The sequence below is a fragment of the Motacilla alba genome, chromosome 4 (genome assembly GCF_015832195.1).
Source record: "Motacilla alba alba isolate MOTALB_02 chromosome 4, Motacilla_alba_V1.0_pri, whole genome shotgun sequence".
NCBI classification, from domain to species: domain Eukaryota; kingdom Metazoa; phylum Chordata; class Aves; order Passeriformes; family Motacillidae; genus Motacilla; species Motacilla alba.
In genome coordinates, this window is record NC_052019.1 from 54,226,729 (window position 1) to 54,252,153 (window position 25,425).

The 25,425-nt window shown below is 42.2% G+C and overlaps 1 protein-coding gene across 27 annotated transcripts in view; it reads right to left on the reverse strand.

The window, feature by feature from the left end:
- The window catches only part of ADGRL3 (adhesion G protein-coupled receptor L3), a 492,252-nt gene that overhangs the window by 138,885 nt on the left and 327,942 nt on the right, over positions 1-25,425 (reverse strand). For 26 of the 27 annotated variants that reach the window (XM_038134649.1, XM_038134653.1, XM_038134633.1 and 23 more), the window contains one exon: positions 4,326-4,406. The exons of the other annotated variant lie outside the window; for it this stretch is intronic. In XM_038134649.1, the coding sequence (XP_037990577.1) occupies positions 4,326-4,406 (81 nt within the window). The remainder of the gene's footprint in view (positions 1-4,325; positions 4,407-25,425) is intronic. 27 annotated transcript variants of the gene reach the window in all.

Here is a 25,425-nt window from a genome sequence, read left to right on the forward strand (position 1 = left end):
TAAAGGACTCCTGAGCTAAGAGAATGCCTTCCCCAGGGGGACTCCAGCAGAAAATGAAAAAGCCTGGAAACAGAGGGTGGCTGGCCAGCATTGGCTCACAGCAGGCAGTCCTGGACAGCACTTTCTCTCAGTGCTGGACCTGGGGAGGGAGAGGCAGGCAAGCTGGTGTCTCAGGGCCTGGTGAACATAGGCTACGTGACCCCATGTGTCAGCTTGAATTAAGGCAAGGAGTGCCACTGGGCCTCGCTGCCCAGCGCGCTCCCCTTTCTCTGGACCTGGGAAGGAGGACTGTGGCTGTGCAATAAGCCCAGCTGTCAGATCCTCCTACATCATCTGCAAAGCCATCAACCCTCTCGGGACCTTTGGGAGGGAAAAAACAAATAAGAGCCAGAATGCATACTTACAAAAAGTCTACTCTATTTTTGGTTATAGGATTTCATTCTGCTTCTGCTGTTCAGGGAAGGTTCTCCCACAAAAACTGGAAACGCAAAGGGGGAAAAAAAACGGCATAATGGATCCAGGTTTTGAAGAAAGAAAGCACAAAGGGACATGTTCCAGTGAGATGGAAAAGAAAGGTGCAAACCCAGCAAAACCTCCGGCTCCCTGATGTGCTGTCTAAGGATGAGGGCCAGATTCTGTGTTTATGGAATATGACCCTGATAACTGAGGTTTACAGGAAAACCTCCCACAGTGCCTTAACATGGGGCCTTAACAACCTCCATGGCTAGAGAAATCTGTGCAGAAGGGTAAGAACTCCCTGTGCCTCCTTGTTTGCTATTATTTCTAGAACTGGGGACCAGTCCAGAGTTTTGCTTATATAACTATTTCATATAGTATAACTATATACATTTCCTAAATACTAACTATTTCCTAAATAGTTAGTATTTAGGAAATGTACTGACTTCAAGCATATCAATCTCCAATATAACTACTCTCTGGACTTCAGCTTAGAAGGAAATCTTTACAAAACATCAGCTCAACAGGGCAGGTGAGTTTCTCAGGCTGCCTAGCTTTAAATGCCAGGCATACATTTCAAGTTCAATATGATTCCGCATATAAGTTAAAGCTGCTTCTACACAGCTTTATAAATTGTTTTAGTGCACATATTTGGTGCATTTAATTCACTTCTTAACTGTGTTTTAGTACCTAGCAGAATTTGAGTATAAACATTTAGTTTATTGCTCTATATGATAATTCTATAAAATCCCTTTCTAAGCCAGAGTATCAGTGTGACTCTGATCTATGAATCTCTTTGCTATTGTCAGTAACCATTTTTAAACACAGGTTTAATCTTCAGTCTATGATATCACAACCTAAGGTCTCAGCTGTGCGTGGAGTTATTCTGTACAAAGAAGGTGTAAACACTTGCATAAAAATCATGCAGTCATATCCAAATTGTTGGATTGAAAGAAGGTGTAAAAATGGTAGTTAACAGTGCTTCATACACAGAACTAATTTTACAACAGCCCTAAATTAAAAAGCGGGTGGGGACTAAGAGATGCCTTGATGAAAAATGCTGATTCAAGGCTTCATTTCTATTCAGTGATGTACAGTGTCATTACTGGGTGGCTGCACAGAGCAGTGGCTCAGAGTAATTACCCTGTAATGCACAGTGACACTAATGTACTAGTAAACTACTGCAGTTTATACTCTATTCACCACCAGCATCAGGGTTCTGAAAGGCAGGTAAAAAATCCCCTGCATGCATAAACAATGTGTGTAAATGTCACCAGTGATAAAATTTTTAAAAAGGAAAAGGAAGAGGCAGTTACAAATAAATCTGTCAGCTGAGAATTGCAACTGCATAGACCCACAGGAGCACTAAAGCTGTATCTTTTTTTGATAACACAGGAAGGAAAGATGATTCTCTTAAAGCATCCTACCCAGGTTCTATTTCCATTTATTACAATTAAAACTGTATGGCAGCCGTTTCTTTTTGCCACTTTGAGTGCAAAGCTGGCCTGCACCTGGTGCTCAGCTTAGTGCAAGGGTAAGCATGGAGGGGAAATGAAGAGCATCAAAGGAGTAGCCAGAAGCATTAATGGTTTATGCTGACTGTCATAATGCTGCTCTGGTTTTGGAGATCCAGCTACAGGAAATGAGGAGGAACACAAGCTTAAGGACAGGTGTTTTTGACTCTTGTTTAAAACAGCTCTTGTGGATGAAGCCTGGAACATGACCCAAGCATTTCCTAAGGTGTCAGAAAAAGCAAACAAAAAGGAATTATGAGCCGAATATACTTAGGGGAAAAAAATATTATTACAATACTCTAATGGATTTTGGATGCTGAGACTAGAAATGAGGCAGCAGAGCTACACATCCTACATTCCAGGGCCAGAGCAAAGTCTTGCTCTTCCCCCAGGAGACAGTGCCAATTACTACATTTTTAACAGCCCCTAGTCACCAGCTAATAGATTGATGCCTCCAGAGCTGGCTTTCTCTCTGGCCCTTTCCTATTAAGTTACACAAGGGTATTCAAGTCCTTTTACCACCATGAGCAGCTCCTTCTTTAAGATGTCTCAGCCAGGGGGATGGAGGCCCTGGTGAAAGCTGTCATTGTAGCAGTTTATGTTGGATAAACTCTATTTTACCCTCTCTGCAAGCACTGCAACTGTTCTGCCTGACCCACTTTGCCCTGCTCCTGGTGGCACTGCCATTTATCTTGAGGAGGTAGCTCTGCCCTCATGAACAGCAGATCACGGAAGAATTTTGTTAAGTCTTTAGCTCTTTCAGCTTGGAGAAAGCAAGACACAGGTTCTCTGTCCTGCTGCTGTTCCAGCATCCTTCAATATTCTATAGTCTGTTAAGATGCCAAGGCAAGGATTTAGATTGACCTAAGTAAGCTCTGATTCATCACCTCAATGACAGACTAGAGCAAGAAGGTCCTGCAAGTCATAACTGTCTCTGCCTCACTAGAGTGCTCTGCTGTAAAAGCAAGGTAGTAAATTTTACCACAGAACTGGAGGTTTTCAAATGACTTAGAAGAAGCTGATGATCTCAAATGCACATGTCAAATCCCAGGGTACTTCACTTAAAGCCGAATGGAGGTTGTGGACTACTAGGAGATTGTACACAACCAGCCTGACTCAAGGCAAGCCCAGATTTGGAGAGAGAACTGTGAACCTGGCCTCCTCACACCACCCGGCACGTGGTTCCGCCTCTCATCTTTCAATTAAGAGCAGTTAGGGAAACGTGCAGGCAGAAACACACAGCAATAGCCTTACAGTGTTGTGGCAGAATGGTGACAATCACCACACAGGTTGATCTGGTACTCTTTCTGCCACTGTAGCACCCATTGAAGAGTGGGAAAAAGGGGAAAAAAACCAAACCTAAGGTATAGAATATCTCCATGCTATTACACTTTGACTATCCTAGTCCTCCCCTTCTCTTCTTCCACAACATTCCCTGGGTTTGATGTTAATATCCAGTTGCAGAGTAGACCAAAAAATCTCTTCATAATCCTGTATGATATTTTGCTTTGTTATCATTTATTCCAAGAAGAACAAGCTATTTACTTCAATATCATACCTGAATATTGAGCAGTCTAACAAAAAGGAGCAAAGGGAGGTGTAAGAAGTCTGCACCACCACATATGCTTACTTTGGGGACAACCTCATTTCCCCAGGCCTCAGGGGCAAACACTGGGGGCTCAGCACTCGGGAACGATCCTCCAAATGGGGCGGAGAAATCAAGGGCTTGCATTCATATTGCTTTATTTGCACCATTCAAGCCAGGTACCTATCTTAGCAGGGCTATTCTGGACTTACTCTGTACATATTGGCTACTAGCATCACTCCCAAGGGCAATCAGCCCACCTAAAATTTAATTCATCCTCTGTAATGAACATCTCACCAAGTCTAGGAAAAAACCCCTCAAGCAACAGCAATGAGGACTGAATCTAGGCTTGAACCTGTACAACCCATTCTGTACCCTTTCTCACCTGAAGGGCAGCTGAAATCTTCCCTTTTGCATTCTGCCAGCAGCTCCCTGTGCCTCTGCACCACCAGTAGGAAGGAAAGGAGCAGAACAGAAGGCAGGACCTAAGGTGTACCTGTCCCCCAGTAGTTACCTCCCCAGGAGTAAACTACTGGGGAGAGCAAACCACTCTGTGAAGTGATGGGATGTTCAAAGCTATGTAATGGGACACATGGGACACGGTCATCCTACAAGCATCTCTCCTGCAGGAATTAATTTGCTCCCCAGAGTGTCCTTGGATGGAAGGTGACAGCTTGGCCATGGAGGCTCAGTGAACAAGTGACTGATATCCACCCATGACTGTGGCTGGTTTGGAATGCAAGTGAATGGAGACTGTCCCACTGACTCACCCTTGGATGGCGGTCTCTCCAGATCCGAATCCAGGTGGATCGGTGGGGCAATGTAGGAAACCTGCCCGTGGTGAGCCTGCCCTGTGGACAAATAAGTGGTTTAGTTCTGCTGTTTCCTACATAGATCTATCAGGGCTACAGTCAAATACAACAGCATTTGGATTAAAAGCAGCTTCGCAAGTATTTTCTTCTGTGTGTTTTTCACAATGAACTTCCATTTGTGGAGTCACCAGGTGACAAGCTGAAACCACTTCCATCTCTCACTTCTTCCTTGAAGACATGGGTACTCTCGTGAGCTTTAGTTATACCTGCTTTACCATTACTACATATAATTTACACCATGTTCTCTTGAAATGTTTTCTCTCTCTCTATATATATATATATCTATATATCCGCTATGGAAGAGAACCCAATTTCACACAAGCCCCTTCAATCTGTTAATCTCACTTTAGGAGAGAAACAAGTGTTCCTATGTCCCAGCCATTTTAGAAGGAAGCATGGTATGAAGCACAATCCCACCTGTTTGTTCCACCTGCAGGAGACACACATTGTTTTTCAGAGCTCAGCATTGCTTTCACATGAGTGGAAGATTTTTTTGGTTCCCAACACCATCATGCAGTTTCTCAGTAGCTAAAGACTCAATCCTTCTCCAGCAATTTGGAGGCAACTATATCAAGAAACTTCTATTTATAATAAAAACATTTTTTTATAATTCATCTATTTACTGTACCAATTTACAGGGTTGTTAATCTCTTCTTCTAAACATGGAAAGTTAATGACACATAGATTATGATAACAGTTAGAGTAACCTTCCCATTTCAAGTAATATTCGTTCTGCAATAAAAGCAGTTGATTCCTCTTAAGAGACACATTCCAAATAATTAATACAGCTCCCTGTTGACACTTGCTGTTGTTGCTCCAAGCAATTTCCAAGCTAGCGTCACAGGCAGAGGAGCAGCAGTACAGTCTTCAGGCTTCTTTGTAATGACATCCAGGAATACCACAAGCACAGTATGCCGGTGCACATAATATGTTGAAAACATCTCTTCAGGGAGATAAAATATTAATGAGAAAGGGGAGAGGAAAAAAAAAAAAAAAGAAGTGTGTCTGAATGTGCAGGTTATATTTATTGCTTTACACTGAGGATGACTCAGATAATTTGCATTATTAGCCATTACAACAACTGGACATAATTCAGCTTTAAAATCTACCAACACATCATAAATTCTGTATTTGTTTTTAAGTGCTTTAACATGGGAAATTTGCTTCAGGCGAACCCATAGCAAACAACAAGTCACTCTGCTTTCCTCTTCTTGTTTACATGTTAAAAACCTATTTGATGACATTAGTGAGCAAAAGTCATAATTTAATAGCTGCTTGGTTCTGCAGCAGAAACAAGCAGACGGTCTTCTCTCACTCCGAGCTGCTCAATGTGCAGGATGATCAGTGCCCTTATAACCACAGAACACTCTCCTCATTTGCTGCATCAAAGATACCACTGAAATGTAAAACAGCTGAGCTTGGCAGGAAACTCTGGAAATCACCTAGCCCAGCTCAAGGGCATCAAGAGCCCATAGCAAGTGTCCAATTTGATTTCCAATATCTCTAAGGACGGAGACTCCACAATCTCTCTGGGCGATCTGTACCAGTGCCTTGCCACCCTCATAGGAAAAGAAAAAATAGAAAAGCATTTCTACTATCTGCCTGTAAGAAGAGCCTGGCTCCATCTTCTTTATTCCCTGTCATCATGTACTTATACACATCAGTAAGATCCCTTGAATGATCTGTTCCAGGCTGGACACTCACAGCTTTTCAGCCCATCCCCACAAAGAGATGCTTCAATCCCTTTATCATCATTATGGCCCTTTGCTGGACTTGCTCTGGGCACACTGCTGACACATGGCTTTTGGGTTTTTTAGTTTAGTTGGGTTTTTCTTTTTAACCACCTGGTCTTCCTGGGAGCAAACCAAAAAAACAAAAAGAATGATTCTGGAGGCTTAAAGGGCTAGGCTGGAGTAAATAAGATACATCCACATTACATGAAAGACTAAAAAACATCTGTGAGTTTGTTTAGACATTCATTACAATTGAGTAATAACTATGGAAGCTTATTATTGCTTTATTAAGGCTTTTACTTTATATGGAGGAAGCAGTAGCGTCAAATGCTCTCTAGTGATAAATGAAACAAGTTGCAGAAAGCTTTTATCTCTTTGCTGCTGATGCAAAACAGTACTTCCAAAAAAAAAATCAGACTTCTGTTACTACTACTACGTACTACTAAAAAAACCTCCAGACTTCTGTTAGACTGCACACTTCTCACAATGCTAATAAATCAAATTTTAGATTCTAATATTCCTTCTCCCAAAAAAAGCAATGCAAACAATTGTTGTGATTCATTTTCTGGGCATGAATTCAGTTCACTTGTTGTTCAGACTCATCAGAGTGTTCAAACTGGAGAAACAAAGGGTTTCTACTGTTACCTTATGAATCTTTTTAATCAACAGAATCACATTTTTGTTTTAGTTTTACCATTATTGCCAGTGGTGACCTTTGAGACAGTTGAGGGAAGGCAGGTAAGGGCAAGTGTCTGAAGCAAGACCTGGCAATGGGGCTGGTGCACAAGCTGGTGCACCGGTCTTCTTGGCTTTAATGGCATTTAAAGTTCTGCCATTCACTCAGTTAAAACCCCAAATTTTACCCAGTGGACCTGTGAAAGGTTTTGAGACTGGTATCACTGGTACAGCTCAAGTTGATCTCCAAGGCTGACAGAACGAGCTTTCCCAAGTGAGGCCGACTCCCAGTCCCTGTGGAGTGAGTTTTGCAGTTTCAGGTGCTTACTGCAAATCCCAGCCCTAGGAATGAGGGATTCCCTTTCTTCAGTTCCAGCTGCTGTAGAAAAGCACTTAAAAAAAAAAAAAAGGATGTGAGAACCTTAAAAAAAAAAAAAAAGAAAAAGGCAGAAACACTGCAACACTCCACACCTGTCTCACCTGTCTCTCCTGTCCCTCAGCAGTTTTCTCTGCACATTGAGGCTGAGCTGACAGTGGTTCAGGAAAAAGAAAGAAGACTTCTGACAAAATACCAGAGGTCAAGATGTCTCTGTTGCTGATGGGAAGTTGAGTGTGCCTCGTATCAGAACAGCTTGCATGGCCTTCTCCCAATCCCACTCTGCCTAGAACCATCTGCTCTTTCTTCAGCCAGCTTCCAGGTAAAAAAAGTAAACAGTAATCATCAAAGTAATGCTTGATGAAGTTGCCAATTTTGCACCTACCAGCTCAGGTTGTGTTCTACTTCCTTTATCCCTCTTGCCTGAATAGGCCTGTGCCCATGGCTCCCTGTGAGGGCTAAGGCTGGAAGACAGCTGTGGATCATCCCTGGCCTGCTTTCTCTTGCACCACAACACAGGCATGCAGGTCTGGCCAACACTGCCAAATATCAACACCATCTCAGGTGAGACAGGGCAAACAGCAGGTGTGGCACAGGGAGCCACAAACCAGCAGTCTTCATAGGAGCCAGGCCACCAGGCCACCTGCATGTGCTGTGACAATATGGAAAAAAAACCAAAAACATGTTTGGTAGAAACAATTTTGGGAGCAACAACATGGATATGACCTTGAACGTGTATCTGGTGACATGCCCTCCTCAGGTAGAGGAAATGAGAAAGATGTTTGTGAATTAGAAAAAGTGCTTGACTGGCCATTATTTTCAGGTCTGACACATGAGAGATACAATGCATTTTAAAAAGCCAATAACTTAGAAGAACAAAGATAATGTTTTGTGAAGACTGAAGGAAACATAATAGCTTGGCCTAAGGGATTTTTTTTCTTTACTTTTTTTTTTTAAAGGGATCTGGATGCTCATAGACAGAAAATAAACATCCACACATCTTCAAAAATCTGCCCCTAAGTGATTTAGTCTTCTACAGATGCAATGATATAAAACTACAGAAAAAATCTGCAAATGCATGGGCTAACCAAGAAAAGTAGCAACAAAGAAGTCTCATGTGTCTATCTATTAAAACCACTTCCTTCTGATCCTTTTTGGAAGCATCTCCACTGTTTGTAGCACCTGAGAGGGAAGGCCTTCCTCCTGATCCTGGGCCAAATTTCCAGTACTGATGGCATTTGATTTTTCTAGAGTACAATGCATACTGTCATGTGTGCACTTGGGAAACTTTTCTGCCTGGCCCCTGCTCATTTTCCACCTGAGATTTTCCAGTTCATTATCAAAGAGAAAATCTGAATAGAAAACATAAGACTGAAAGATTCAAACCCCCAAAAGCAAAGGAAAAAAAAAAACCACCAACATTTACCAGTCTAAAAGGTTTTTAAAACATTTGATGACTTGTCTCCTAAAGCCCTGGTGATGCCATGAAGACAACCACAGTCACCTGAATGAATGGCTCACCCTTTTCCCTGCTGCTCCTTTGCTCAGTGCCCATGGTGGGTATGGACAGTTGTGCACATGAATTGCAGTTCTGCCCCACACCTGACTCAGATCCAGAAGCAGCAGTGAGAAGCCACCAGGAGATATATATATTTTTTTTAAACAAACATGCTTCAGTCTCTTTGTTCTCAAGGGATAAGAGTCCCTTTTCTTTGCTGTCCTTATCCAGAGGCGATCACTGCAACACATTTTTTTGCTGTCATGTCAGATTACTCAGATTTCCACCCATTTCCCAGCCTATTTTAGCATTCTTTTGTCTTCCACAGGTTCACCAGTTCCCAAGATCCTTTTTAGGCAACCTAGTCGGCATTTCATGCAGAGGATTTAATTTAATTTGATGCTGGTATCTCTGATGACCTGTGTTCCCACGTACTGCCTCTCCTACACCCCCTCTTGTCTGCACCTCTGAATGCAGGCACCTCCATGGATTTAATCCCTCATCTGTTAGTCCATTTGCTTGGATCATTAATTAGGTAATACTCATGAAACCACACATCCATTCCTGAGCCTTTGATGTCAGTTCTTCACATATTTTTACTTTTTTTTTTTTTAATAACAATAGGATGGACACATACTAGGTACACAAAATACATATTCTGAGGAAATGTCTTGGAAAACATACTGACAATTTTACTAATTTCTCTACAGATAAAATACTCTTTACATGCTCTAGCTTTTTTTCTCCTCATGTAACTGAAAAGAATAATTTTTAAAAGCAGTCTAGTTTGTCTGTGATGATCTGATCTATAAAATACAACATTACTTTTTGGGAAAATTTATGTAATTCTGTAAATTTAAACATGATTTTTTTTAAAAAATCCGATTTATTATCTAGCAAAAGACTACATACACTTTGTTAGAGGGCAGCTTCAAGGATCATCACTCTCATCCTCTTTCTTTTTCAAAACTAGTTAATTTTTTTCTTGCCCTTTTTTCTCCCCTCTTTTTGAATCCCATAATATGTAGGCATATATAAAAACATACGAAAAGGGGAATTAAAAAGCTGGTGGGCTTGTTAACAAACTCTTTTGACGTGCCATTAAACAAATTTAATTCAGACCTATTACTCTGCATATATTCAGACTTCTCCTGGCAGCCTTTTTGTCTGCCTTTCATTTACAAAACACCATTCCCTCACTGCCCACCCTTTTCCATTTTGCATTAAAAGCCTTCTTTTTAAATAAAGCTTTTATAAAGCCATTCTCTTCCTCAGACATGTCAGAGTTAGCACAGATTCTGTCCACTGCTTCATTTATTCATGGCCTTTTATGGAGTCTCTCTCTTTCATCTGTACATCTCTCTTTCATCTCTCAATGCCCTTTTAACTCCTTAGGGTAGCAGCAACTCACGCTCTCCCTCTTCTTCCCTTGCTCCCACAGTCATTTCCCTGTGCTTCCCTCGAAGCCGTGGATGCTTCTGAGTACAAGAAAACCCTCTTTTCCAGAAGGAACTCTCTGACTACATTATCTCTGCTCCCTTGCCATTTTGCCTCTTGTATTTCATACCAGCAACTATCGCAAGCTTAAAGGCACAGGTACCCTACTCTAAAGAGAGTAGGGTACCTGTGGTGTCGCTTCCATGACAGACAGCCGGCTCCTGTCATGTCTGCCTGCTGAAAACAGGGTACACCAGCAAAAAACACCAACAGGGTACACCAGTGAAAACACCAGCAGCCTCAATGGGCTATGGCTGAGTTTCTCAGTACTAAATCAAACTCCAGGCTCACTCGAGGCAGCTGGCAAATGCAAAGAAGACCTTGGGTGCGAGGAAGAAAGTTCAATGAAGACTATAGGGAAAGGGGTAAACTGGGGAGATGTTTGGCTAAGTCCCTGTCACACATGCATCTCATGCTTCAGAGTAAATGCAAATCCAAAAGCAGCATCTGGCAGCATGTCTGCATGAGCAGAGGTTGGCCTAGACTTTTCTGAGGTAGTACTATTCCTGTTTTTAATTTGTCAACAAACAGCCCTAACCATGAGAGGAAGGACATCAAAGTGACCCTTTTTGATGACCAAGCTGTCCCTCATGTGACAGCCATTACCTGAGAGCACCAAGGCTAGGTTTGAGCTACAGGAGAAAATAAGGACAAAAATAATGCCAAAGGAATGGGCTAAAACCTGAGTATAATTGCAGGTAAAACAACTGGAAGCTTTTCACTAGTGGCAGATGTGTATTTTCCAAGGAGTACTTAGGACTCAGAAACTCATGTTGCGGCTGAAGTCAGAGGTGAATGAGCTTCTTAAAGTCATACCAAGATTCCTCATTTTGATGTATGATGATCATAATTTGCTTTTAGATGAACCTCATCCTTCTGTTAAGGACTTCAAAACATTTGATTTAGCAGCACCTCGGCTCCAGTGATGCTCTGCATCCTGCAGTGCACATCCCAAAATCCACACTGTGCTACAAGAGCCTGGTATAAAGGCTGGGAAGGAAGAGGAACTAAAAAACCTGGGAAATATTTCCCACGTGCCATGATAATTAAACTGTGTTAAAGATCTCCTGTCTTCCCTGTCCCCCTGCCATATGGCAGCATATGCAGGAAGGCTGCATCCAGGCCTGGCTTTCCCCAGTGCCCAAAGCAGGGACCTGACCTCCAGGGCTGAACATTTTTTGAGCTCGTCTCCCCACAGGCTTGCCCAGCAGGCTAAAGAAACATGACACGTTGAATTTTTCCTCCCCTCCCAGATGTGCTCACTGTGCCATGAAATACCATTTATCAGCCACCCGTACTGAAAAACATGGGAGAGGAGGAGGAGGAGGATTTTGGTGCAGAGGAAAACAGAGATTTGGAGCAATGCAGTCCTCAGAGCCTTGGAGCAGATGACAAATATTGGTCACAAACCACCCAGAGCGGGTTTAGCAATGGTGAATACAGCAAAACTCAGAAAGAGTTTTTTAGCCTCCTCTCAGAGATTGAATCCAATATGAAGAGCTCTGTGCCTGCTGCCCTTACTCTGTTCTTGCCCCAAAAGTCAAACAGGATGTTCCCAACCTCCTGAGTGGGTCAGGCCCAACCTGTTCTGCCTCAGGCGTGCCTGAAATGACTTGGGATGGAGAAGTTTAGGGAAAAACCAGCCAAAGCCATCCAGTCTATCTCCTGCAGAGGCAAAATCATTCCTTACACTGCTTTGAAAGGTATCTCCTTGGGGCTGTCCACCTCACACTATCAGATGCTGAGCAGCAAATCTCATAATCAGAAGATTTTGCTTTAGTTTTCCCTTTCTTTGGGGGGAAGGAATATTGCTGACTATTTCTTTTTTTCCCCATCTCTTTTAGCTGGGTGCAGCTCTTCATCAAGGCTGCATCCCCATGCTAGAGAGAACCATTTCACAGCACTCTCCTCTCCCCTGTGACATGGCCAGGCATTTCCATCTCCTCTCCTGGAGCAGATCTGGCAATTAAGGCAAGCACAGAGCGAGGCAGAGCTGATCTGATGGAAAATGCCCCACTGAAAACAATAATTACTAGTTTTCCACTGGCTCAATGAGCAGAACCAATTCAGGCTGCTGTGGCAGCAGTGTCAGATCTGAAGCAAAGGGCAAGAATAAAAGAGCCAGGGGTGGGATGGCGGACAGCTATCAGTTTAACCATAACATAATGCCACACCTGGGAACAGTAGTGGCATTGTAACTGGACGACCCCTCCACTCCCACACCAGACCCTCTCCTTGCCCCAGGGAGACTCCCACCAATTGCAACCTTCCTTCACTGCCTTTCAGACAGCTTTAAATTCACCTGCCAGCATAATTTAAAGAGCAACTCCAGGTCAAGGGGTTTAATGAAAGCCAAATGCGTTACAGCACACAACTCCTCACAGGCTCAGCTTGGGACACAGCCCTGTCATCCTCTTACTTATGCCACTCTTGTTCATGCAGAAAGGGGAGCAGTGGGGGAGAAGAAGAAATCAGGCAGTAGTTCTTTCCACGCTGAGCTTAAATTTCAGTGGCAAAGCATCCAGGGGGCTTGTCAGAGAAATCAGCTGAGATGCTGGATTATGAGGTAGGAGACATGTCCAGAGCAGACAGGTAGATCTGTGAGTCACCAGCCTGGAGACGGTAATTGAAGTGTCTTGTGGTTTCAGATACTGTGTGATGTGGTCCAAGAATTTGTCACTCTCCCCTGCCTCCTTTTGTGATAGGCTACAGCAGATGTCCCCTCCAATTTTGTCTTTATTTTCCAACCTTTATATTTCTCCATTTCCATGCTGTACCTCCCTGGTACTGCCTGTACCTCTGCTGTGAGCCCCCATTTCATCACAGCCTGATTCCCTGCCTCTCAATCTGCATCCTCCTGTCCAGCCTCATCAGCTCCATCTTCCACTCCTATGTGGTCAATACGCCATGCAAACCTTAAATCTTATCTCCCATGGGTTTCTGTGACTATTCCTGACTGCAACTGCAGCCCAGAAAGGGCTGTCAGACAATAAACCATAAAAGCATCTTCTTAATTACAGGTATTTTTAATCAACTGCTCTCATTAAGGAAGTGCAAAGATGTGTAATCTGCTTTCCCTGTGGGTCAGTGCACCCTAACTGCATTAATCACTTCTTTTGATCTGCATCAGGAGCCCTGAGACAGGCAGTGCTGCTTGCCTGGCTCTGCATTCCTGCCTGCTGCCAAGCCTCAGCAGTGGTGCAGCGGGACACTGCAAGAGGGGACAGACTCCATCTCAAAGGGAGTGATCAAGCAGCAAACGAGATTAACACAACATGATTTGATGAAGAAATGAAACAAGAGTGGGTATTATGCTCCGTGACCTAAAAGAACAGGAATCTAAGCCATCTTGTCTTTCCTTCTTTTATTTTTTTTCTTTTCTTCTTTCTTATCTTTCAAGATAATATAAGGTATTTCTCAGCATGAAGGACATGACTGCCTGTAGAGAGATTTTGACAACTCCCCTCTGAGTGCTAAAATGCTGTCAGCTGAAAAACTGAGCTGTTTGGGGAAATTGATCCAGCTCTGACAGACTTCCTCTCTGTTTTCATGTTTTCTCTCTCAATCAAAAGCCTCCTAAAGAATCCATGTTTTCAGTTCAATGTCAGGGAAAGGGGGAGAAGAGGGGAGATTGTCTGCTTTTGCTGCACTGTTCATCATTAACCTAGCTGGATGGAGAAACCTGTGAGAGGAAGAGGAAGGTATCAGAAGTCTCTTGCACTTTTCCATTGCACACAGATACAGGGTCTGAACACTACAGTTTCTCTAATTCACATACGTAGTAACTGCATATGGACTTTCTGACTGCCACTGAGGACAGAGTCAATACAGTTTGGGTGCAAGCATGAACAGCACAGGAAGCTGAGCTTACAGGCCTGAGTTTATCTCCAATGCCAATAACAGGCAAACTGCTGGATCAGCCATCCAAAGAAAGACTTACTGGATCTTTTTTTTTCAATAATCATTAGAAATCATTTTCCCCTTCCTCAGCCCAAAGAAAATTAAATGAAAGCATTTTTGAACCTTGTCCCTAGCTGTGAATATATCTGTAACCTTTCTGCATCAGTGACAATTCTGAATACAATTTTTGATGGCCAAATCCTGGGAGCACTCTTACTACTTTATAGCAAAGATTAAGCATGCTCCTGTCACAGTCAGTAAAAGAGCTTCTCTTTCTATCACCTCGGTTGGGAACTCCAGAAATCTCCAGTCCTCTAAAGTGAAGCAATGCCAAGCAGCCCGAAGTGCTTAGCAAAGACAATTTGGGGCTTTGTTGTTTCTGCACTCTTTTCACCTTTGCATATAACACAGTTTTATAACTTGGTGACTGCTGTTGTGCTTATAGGGTCTTTCTCCAGCTTTTTGAGCTAAGTATCAAAACACTGTGATGTTAATTTTTCCTCTTTACTCATCTGAGGAAACCCATGCTCAATGTGGCAATTTTTATTTTTTTTAAGACTTGTGAAGCAGAATTACTGGTTTATAGATTCAAAGAGATTTGAAGTCTGTAGCTTATGAATTTTACTTCTGGTAAAGTCAACTATGGATTTTACACACTTTCATTGTGTCCCTTTTCATTGCTTCACAAAGTCAGGAATGACACAGAAGATTTTACTGTCTGTTCCCTTCATACTGTCATTCTACACTTATTTATTTCCTCATGGCCAGGGAATAAGAAGTTTGCAATGGGTCAGAAACAGCACCAGTTCACAGACTTCTGAATAACTATGCACAGAACACAGGTTCATACAGCCAACATCTATAGACCAGATGTTTAATACAAGGTCAAATACAATTTTTAAGCATCAGATATTCTGTATTTGGGACCTGCATTCCTTAAGGCCCTTCAAGCATGTCTCGGGATTATTCTTATCTTAGTTCCCATGATGTTACTGTAGGCCTTTGGATGACAGTTTTGATTATAAGTTTGCACACTGCCTAGAACAATAAGCTCCTGATTGGTACTCCTTGAATAATACAAATTAATTCTCGCCTGAGCCTCCCTCGCGCTGTATGAATCATGCTGGATGTCTGCCTCCTGCAAGGGCAGCAGACAGGTCTGCTGGGGCACTGCTCTGTCTGCCAGCACTGGGGCAAGGGTCCCGAGGCACTGCCAAATTTCCTGATCCCAAGCATCTAGTTACATTTGTGCAGGGGAAGAAGCTGTTACACTACATCACTTCTGATGTGCCTGTCAGACCCCCCAAAAGACTACAGGAAACATACAGCATGACTGAAAATGAGACCACACAGTCTAAAAAGTACACCCAAAAGGCTGTGTGTTTCAGCAGTTGAAAACTGTTTCAGCTTGTTCTGCTTTAGGCTCCTGTTCTTTGCAGTAAAATACGCTGCTATAAACTTAATAGACAGCTTTAGTTTTAGAGTATTTTCCTTTACAACAGACAGCATTCAAATTGTCCTTAGTCATACATTCCATCACCTCTGAAACACAATCACCCAATATCTCAATGCAAGAGAAATATTTTCTTCCCTTTAGACTACAACCCTTCAGTTGCTTTAATGAATGTAGGGATTTACATATTTATATATCCTGGCCCTGACCACCAACCACTTGAAGCTAAACTTCCTGTAACAGGCTAATCCTTAACTTTGCATTTCAGTTTCTTAAATTATCTCTTGACTGAAGAACTGACAAATCCAAGCTTCAATTATCTGGACAACCTGGCCTCTTGTCAGGGACGAGAAGGTCTTTCTTCACCCTCTTGTGACGTAAGCAAGAAAGGAAGAATACCCGTATTTCTGATTAGGTATCTGACCTATGTGCCTCACGCTGAACCCCAGTAATGACCACCTCATTGTTCAGGAGCCCAGGATGGATACATGCTTTTTTTTTTCACCTGGATCAGAGAAAGAACAGAGCAACCCTGTGTAATTCTTTTATAGGGTTATATCTAATAGCACTCAGTGGCTTTGGGGACACTCAGAGGGAGGTGTGATTTCTGGGTTGGCACCTTGGGATTGAATGCAGTGTCAGTAATATCAGCCATTCCAACTCTGATTGACATGATAGTTTCAGGTAACATTGGTCAAATGGCTCGGTGACTGCTGCAGCAAGAACTGTGTGTACACAAGCATCTCATAAAAGAATATTTTGCTTTCAGTAACTTGCATTACAAACTAGCCCACTTGCTGCAGAGGGATTCTTATGCAGCATAATCTGCTTAAAGAAAATAAATAGAAGAAATAAAGACAGAAAATTTCCAGCGTGGAAGTACTTGTGACCCCACCATGGCAGTGACACCTTCAGAGAAGTATAAATTCAGCGTTCTAAATCTAGCTTTAAGTCCTCAAGCAAGGCAGCTGAATACTGGGCAAGCCTCAGCCAAAAGTTCACCTCCCTTCCACAGCCCCTGTGGATGGAGGAGAATGCCACTGATGAAGGTGGCTGTGCTGCTCCCTATGCCAGTCTGCCATTTCAAAGTGTGTTAAAGCTCCTGGGCACAGGTGACTTCTTTGTGCAGGAGTTCAGGCTTTCATTGTGGTTTCCCTCCAGGGATACCCTAATTAGAGATGGGGTTTTCTTCTCAAGTTACTGAATTTGAGCAATCATGCTGTTGTTATTTGCAGGCAAATTAAACAGGAGCCAAGATGGATAGAGGGGAGGAAAAGAGGGGGGAAAAACATCCTGGGGTGGGGGGAGAAGAAAGGGACCCATACCCTGATGTATCCAGAAAAAGGACATGAACACCTTCACAGCAGGCTGGAGACCTTGGCATCCAATCTTTTATCCCTGTGGTCAGGGAGCAAGTCCTCTGAAAGCATTTTATTTGCAAGACGCCAGACAAAAATCTCCAATTAGTTTCATAAAGATGAGAAGTCAGATTGAAAGCTGCCTGTTATTTGACACAAAGGTGGCTTTCTGCTCAGGATAAGCAGAGGTTTAGAAAACAATGAAAGATTTTCATTAAGGTGTGGGAACAAAAGAAGAAAGAAAAAGTGGAGGGCAACAAAGTATCTGTGCAGTGGATTGAGGGCAAATACCTACAATATCTGCTTCATAAGATGGATGAGCAGGGCTGCAGGTTGTCCCCAGGTACCCAGTCAAGCTGATTACAAAGGTTACAAATGACTGGAACAAGCTTAGAGCACCCAGGACAGCTAAGGAAAAAAACAAAACACCTGTGAAAAAGCCTCATTTTTCAGACATTTCAGTTTGAAATGACATTCCTCAAAAGTCAGTGCTGGGAAGACACTTCACATCCAGTCTCCGGCATGTACAAGTCAGGAGCGGCAGCCCTAAATTCTATGATTACATCCTAGGACTTTTAAACCAAAGGAAAATAAAACCCACAAGAAATAATAAATATTACAGATTTAGGCTTTTCTTTGTTGTGCCTCAAAGCCTTCAGGACCCATGCTTTAAAGCTTCTCTTTCCACTTAAAAATGCAAGATGACTTTTATACTTTTCAACAGAACTGAAAATCTTGTGACCACAGAGATTCTGGATAAACCATACCTGAGCTCAACAATGCAGTGACTAGCACTGACAGCCCTGAAGATACACTTCAGAGGGCAAATTGTAGAGCTGTCTTTGTGAAAATTTGTGTATTCTGGAGGGCATTTAGAAAATGAAAGCAGTACATATTCCCAGAAGCCCGAACTCCTGGTGGTGATCTGGTAACAAAGTCAGGCTGCTGGATTTGGCACTGGAGAAGATGAGCGCTCGTGTGCTCTGTCCTACCAGCCATTCTGGGATAACCTCTCAAGGAAGTTAGGGATGAGTTGAGCATGGGAACATCCCTGCACAGCCATAGCACCTGGGCAGCTGCAGTGTGCTTGGATTCATGGCACCCTGAACCAGAGCCAGACGTTTTAGCTGCTCGTGGTGTGCACAGGACACACACACACACAGAGCTGCTGAGACAGCTTGAGGTGTTCAGCAGGAGAAATCATATTTGAAACAGTGAGTCAGGTTTTGATTAAACTGGCAATTAAGCAAGCAAGGAGCAGTATGCCCTGCGGCTGCAGAGATGACAAGACAAAAGACCAATTCCTTTGGTGGAGCAAATGGCTGCAACTTTGCTGCCTTCAGCAGGGCTGCACTTTTCCATGTGAGCTGTGGAGCCAGCCCTCTCCAGCCTCAGACAGGACTGTGATATAAATAGCAGTGAACTGCATTCAGCTGGGAACAAGCCATGGTGCAGGGAGGCAAAAACTGAGACTTTACAGGGATTTGCAACACAGCAATGGGCCAGTAGCGCACCCATCTTCTATGCTGGCTTCCTCTCTCAAGCTGTTGGTGGACTCTTTTACAAGGGGCAGCTGGGCAAAAAGGTAGCCAAGCAGATACCTGGTGCTACCCTCTGCCCACCAGAAGCTGGCAAGGGTCTTCAAGCCTGTTTGTAAAGTTTAGCCCATTTGTGATCAGAAGCTTTTCTGAACTAATATAATACTTTTCAGTGAGATCATGCATCTTACATTTTCAATGGGCACAGGACAAAGGAGAACTTCACAATTCTGTTATAATCTCCCCAAGTTGGTGATCATCTACCAAAATTTCATTGAATAAGAGGTCTCCAAGATGAAGAACTTAGGGTCATTTTAGGTCAGCAGTCCTGCTGCTCAAATTTTAGCTAAGAAAATTGTCAGAGACAAATTAATGCATTGGAAACATCAGAGCTGATCAGCATGTTTAACCAAAGGAGAAGCTGCAGTGATTGCATAGACAAACTTTGATATCAGCAAAGCCTTTGTGCCCTGGTCCACATCTAGTTTCAGACCAAAGGTACAGAATTCATTTTAAAGTACTACAAATGCAGCTCTAACATGCACAGAGAAAAGCAGATGATAACCATACTGGGGGGTGCAATGAAATAAGAAAATATGACTGACTGAAGATGACTTAGATCACTGGATAACAGCGAGCATCCAAGCACTCAGGTGAGACTCCAGTTGGAGGAGAAGGACCCCACAATATGAAGTGGAAAACCAAGCTCTTAGAATGGCAGAAAATTCCGAAAGAAATTCAGCCCAGCTCAAGAAGATGCAGGGCCTGGATCCATTCCTACCTCTTATTCAGAGAGATACCCTGGAAAGGCACCAAGGGTGATTTTAAACTGAAGTCCTCTGTGCTTAGCTCTCACAAAAAAGGCCATACTGATAGTTAACTCTACTGGCCACCTCTCTGCCACCCCTCTACCCCTGGCATGTGACCTTTTCCTGTGTGTTTCTGCTCCCTTGGCTGGTTTGTTCTTAGCGCGATGCACCCGACCATCAGAAAACCTGGCACATGACACACTCCCTGCGAAATGCCAACCCCTCCATTCCAGCCAGGAGCTGAATCTCAGCCCATGCATCCAGCAACACAGATGAAACACAGAGCTTCATCTCAGCAGATAAATAAACACTGGGCAATCCTAGTTAACTCTGGATATCAAACACAGCCAGGGTGAAGCAGAGAGATCTGCTCCCTATGCACAGCAAAGGCACTGATTTTTATATAGACAAATATATCACCACTGGGCACAGTTACAAAACGTATCCTAACAAGAGATTTATGAAGATAAAGACTCCCTCCCAGAATTTCAAATAAGTAAATCACCCAGTAATTTGCTTGGCATGCTTGCTCCTTTTTCTCCCAAGGCAAAGTGCAGGACGTGTGATTCATCTTATTACCCAGTGGTCAGCAAACCTAAGACTCCTTGGGCAGTTCAGCAAGCACTGCCCAGTCTTTCCAAAATTTCCCACTTGCAGATGAAAGTTATGAGCTATGAGAAAGGGCAGAGTATGAAACAGACATGATATGGCCATAGGGATAGCTAGAAAAGCAGGGAATATTCCTTGTTACATCCCCTCTAGGTAGATAATCTACAGTTTCCCTGCTCTGTCTAAAAATGCAATGAGTCAAGGATACAAGGCTCAAATCAACAGCACATTCTTCTGGAAAGGCTGAGGGGCCATAACGTCAGTCCATACCAGAAAAAGAACAGGTCAGAAAAACCTGCTCACCAAAGGAAATTATGATGTGCAAGGATCTATTTTTATTATGACCTGGAAGAAAAGACTGAAATTTACAATTTATAAAGGATTGTGACTTTCACACAATATTGACTCAAGGGACATCAAACCTTTCATTTCCATAGAACTGCTTGTTTTTTTTTGTTTTTTTTTTTCCCTGGGCAATACTAAAATTTTCTATGTTTAAATGTACAGTTTTCCACATCTAATCCCCAGGGTGGTACAAAAAACCTTCAGCCTCAGAAGAGAAGGAGGAGGCTGATTGTTGAGAGCAACAATGCCCCAACTATTGCCACCTGGCCAACTCCTCTCCAGCATGTGAAAATCTGTCTCTGAATTTCCATCAGGCTGATGTTCTTTCCTCTTCAAAGCCGTGTCTGTACTTGGAAACATCAGAGGCTGCAAACTACTGCTCAACAAATCCAGAGAGTCTAACCCTGTTAGAGTTAGAACTGAGTCTTTGCTTCACTAAAAACCATACAAATTTTTGCCTAATTCTGGAACCTCTCCATTCCCTCACAATTTTGCTGCCCCTCTTTGGTCTGGTCTAGGTCTTGTTCCTCTCCTGCTAAGCTTGGTATTGACCAGCTGATGCTGTCTGACAGAGCCAAGGACTTTCACTGCTCTGCTAAAGCCCAAGTAGTCTTGCCCAGGAAAGAGGATCCCATCAGACAGAAAATAGATAAAGGGATAGAAATATATCAATTTCCTATATTGCGTTTGGAGTGATGTGCAAAATCAAATTAATTAGGTCTGCATAATATCTTGATGTCTTGAGTCAGGGAAGCCTATCGAATGTTGATATCTATGTGAATTGCTTGGGACAGCTCCATCCAAGGAGAAAAAATCCTTTTCTGTCCCTGTTTTCTGTGAGAACAAATGTGTATTTAGCGTGAAAATCCTACTTTTTCAAATATATCTCATCAACACCACACAAGTATCTATCCATCTGTACAGCTAAAGTGTGCACAGCACTACTGTCAATAGTGCTCCCTGCAGCAGTAGCTTCAGACAAGTCTACACTCAATGTTTGATTTCAGATACAAGAAGATGAACAGCAAACAGGCCTAAATAAACATCTCAGAGATGCAGGCATGGCTTTTACCAAGTCAGCAGCCACCTCACAGGCACTCCAGATGCCTGAGAACCTCTCCATAAAAGTGAGGCAATGTTTTCCAGGGAAAGAGTTGCTTCCTGGGGACATGGCCACTGACTTCAAGTTGAGCTTTTAATCTGCTAAAATTGAGCAACAGGGCTAACCTTGACCTGGAAGCCCATGCAAAAGGCACCAGTGTTTTTCAACAGGTAATGAAACCAGATATAAAAAAATCCAGGTAGACAAGAGTAACTTTTTCTTTAATGCTCCGGAATTGCCTAAAATATTTTCTTTTTTAATAATGGGATGCAGTTTTCAGGCATTCAGTACAAAAAGATTTTATGTTGTTAATAAACACATTTGTCTAATGAATATCTCTTGGTAAGCTTGCCTGTAATTCAGGAAACCCAAGTGTAGCAAAGATAAAAATATGCACATACTAAAAGCTCAAATTGAAGAGAAAAAAAAATCAATTCAAAGTTAAATTACCCATCTTAAATTTCAGTATAAAGGCTACTAGAAATACTGAGCTCTTGAACTTCAATTAATCTCTAGCAATTAAGCCAGAAGGGAAAAAGATTCTTCAGAGTATCAGGAAGAGGAAAAAAAAAAAAAAAAAAAAAGGGAAAAAAAAAACTTCAAAGAGCTCATATCAGCTTTGGTAGGGACGTCACCATTGCTTAAACTCCCATTCATGGCTCTGTTGGGCTGATTAACTCATGCTTGTCTTAGACTCCTTCGGGTTTCTTTTTTCCAGGCATCCGTGTGTGACTGCCTGCTTGTGTGTGGCATACATTTTCCAGCTTCACTTCTCAGGGATTAATCGGCAGAAGTGCTTGTCATGGTTAAATAGTTTTATTTAATTTGCACTGTGTGAAGATATTTGGGCAAAAGGGAAAAATAATCAAAATTTAATTACTTTCCCCCCCTTTATAATGAGAAACAGTTGCATTCCTTGGAGACTCAGCTGGGAATAGAACATTACTTAGTTTTATTGTTAAATATGCAATAATAAGAAAAAATAATAATTTTTAAAAATCAATAATCAATCTCTTGCAGTAGGAGAGTGACAAGCCCAGCACAAGTAAAACAGATTTCAATTATCAACATCTGAAGTTTATAAAGATACTGAGGGGACAAGAAAACATCAACACCATTTCAGGAAACACCCGAAGGACTTTGTTACAGGTTTCTAAACAAACAAAAGCTTTTACTTAATGCCTCAAAGATGTCAGATGACAACTTCAATCAGTCATGCCAACTATGGGAAGTATCACCTTTAGTGACTTGCCAGAATCTTTGCTTTGCAAGTTAAAGGATTTCCTAAAACTTGACCACCTCTCCTTTCTTCTAATTTCAGGCCAAAATATTAATTTGCTTTCTGTGAATTCCAAGTGTAAAGAAAGGCTGCCTTAGCTCTCCTCTTCCCTTGATGTCATCTTTCCTTACATATTACCTATCAGAAAAGGGTCCAAAGATTTTGAGGGAAGATGAATTAGAGAAATGCCCTGATGCATGTAATTTTTTTTATGATTATACCTTCGGCATATTAAAATCAGCTTTCAAATTGGACTAGGGTAAGGACAGCCAGGTCACTGTAACAAGAGCTTCATCTGCTGAGGACCTGCTTTTACAGCTGTGGCTTTACTCACTAAAGAAAAGACATTCTTCAGTGCTAAGTGTTAACCAACTGTAGAAGGAAACTTCACATCACTTCCCCCTACCCTAGAAGACATCACAAGGAGGAAATTTAATGAAACACATAGGGGCCATGGTTCAGCAAGGTGATGCTTGCCACATTCAATTACAAATCAGGTTGTCTGGAAAGCCACAGCCCAAAACTCCCACAGGCACCTCCTTATACCAGCTATCCCCAGCGAGATTTTGCAGTAATTTTGGCTAATTCCAATAATTTCTCTTTGGTTACAGCTGATGTTTACTCTGCCAAGAACATTGTGGCAATGACTTCCAAACATGCACAGGACCATTTTGGTCACAAATTCTGCCGTAAAGGGGAAGAGAGGACTCCCCTAGCCTTCCTTGACACATGCCCATTTAAAGGGTTCCTCTGTCCAACGAAAAGAGGGGGATACATGCTTACCCTCACAGTGCTCAATCTTACGAAGCCACAGCCTTGATAAAGCCCCTCTCGGGTTACTAACTATAACGAAACACCTGAAGGTGAAGTTTATACAAAATATTGCAAAACATGGTGTTTGAAGGAAAAATCATATTTCAATTTGAATTAAGGCACTGATGAGTGCAGGGAATTTATGTCTGCATATTAGGAAAATCACACCCCTTTCCATCAGAATTTGCCAGTGTATTTTGCCATGAAAAAACTAGTGTTAACAAGGCTCTTAGCACAATTAATTAATTACCCAATTACTTCTTGTATCCTCTACAGTTCATTTCCTTGCATGATCAACATCATTTTTTTTTTCCAGAACGCTCCTTTAAAAAGAGTATGGGAAACAAAAGCAGGGGGAAAAAAGACCAGCCAACAATCAGAACACCCATTTGGAATTAAACCATTCAATACCTTATGCAAAAACTGCTGGAACAAGTTTCTGCCCCTTCCCATGGACAGATGTTCTCATCAAGAAGAAAATTAGAACTTGATGACAAAGTCCAAGGTTTAAATGTCACTCCCTAGCACTCTGGTTCAAACAAAAATGGAAGTGGCATTAAGAGAGCAGTATGCAAGCTCTGCGGACTGGTAGTTTCTTTTACTTAGAAAGCAGGGTTTACACACACATTTAGTGGCACTCATCATAAAGTACACATCTGAAAGTAAAGGCTTTCTTGATTTTCGTGCCCAGAAAGCTATTTTCTCATTGCTAGTGAATTATTCGCTATTTTGGTCTATTCAGAAATTTCCCACTGCAGTAACAAGTTTCTAAAATCTTAAAAAAAATAAAATAAAAAATCAGACCTACCATTAACTCCCATAGAAGGCAATCTCCAGAGCACTGTCTGAGCAAGGTCCAAAGAGTACGACTCAAGAAACACATTTTTACCTTTTTATGGATAATGCAAATATGCACAATCAAAACATTTATAATGCGAATGTTATTTTGCCTCTTAACAGAGGGAGAGAATATCCAACCAAGAAAAGCACTCAGTGAAGTGAGGCACTGATTGTCTGGGTGCCTTTCTGGAAGGTACACTTCAGTTAAAGTCAAGTCATTAGGCTCAGCAGAAGAGGAAGCAGATGAAATCCAATCGAATGCATTACAGAGGTCAGACTAAATGAGCTAATGGTCCCTTCTGGTCTTAAAAAAATCTATTAATCTAATTTAATTCTCTGTTCTACTCCTCATACCAGAGTCAATTTGAACTCATTTATATGAAAAAAACACATTACAGCAGCCTTATACAACACTGTGTTCTGACCACGCAGTTTTGGGCTACCCAAAAGCTTCATTTACTCCCCACTGAGCTCAGGAGGAGGCCTGATTTACCCAGAAAGAGAACTTACATTTACAAGCAAGGCATGAGCCACAGGCACCTCTCCCAAAAGAATGTTGGATGAATGTTCACCCTAAACTGTACAAATAAACCAGAAACTAGCCCAAGCACTCTCCACCTTGGCTTGGTTTTTTGGGTGATGGCATCCTTCACTCAGCCTGATGCTTGCCACAGAGTAGAGCACAACGCTTTCATCCAGAAAATCTGTTCCAGTCATTCCAAGGATATTTCTCGTGAATAACTTGTAACACACTCAATATTGCATCAAGAAAATACTTGGCAGTTACTGGCCAGTGAGAAAAGCAAGCACTTATGAGGAGAAGGCCAGAAATATTCACTGCTGTTAATGCTACCAAGGTATTCAATATGTTCCTATCAAGCAAATATATTTTATTATCCCGCCTCAAAAAAATAAAAAAAAAAAAAGGAAAAATTTCCCTTTCCCTTTTTTTTTTTTCCTTCTTCATGCAGTTTTCCCTCAGTGTTTCCCTCCTCCTGGAGCCTCCGTGTTCACATTAACATCACCAGTCATTTGCTTAATTTGGCAGTACAAGAGTGCAAAGCATCACATGAATCCAGGCTGATCGACCTTAGTGAGCCACAGCATCCTCCAAGCATGCCTTGGATATAGGGAATAATTTAACACAGAGCAGCAACTGAAGGCCAGTACATG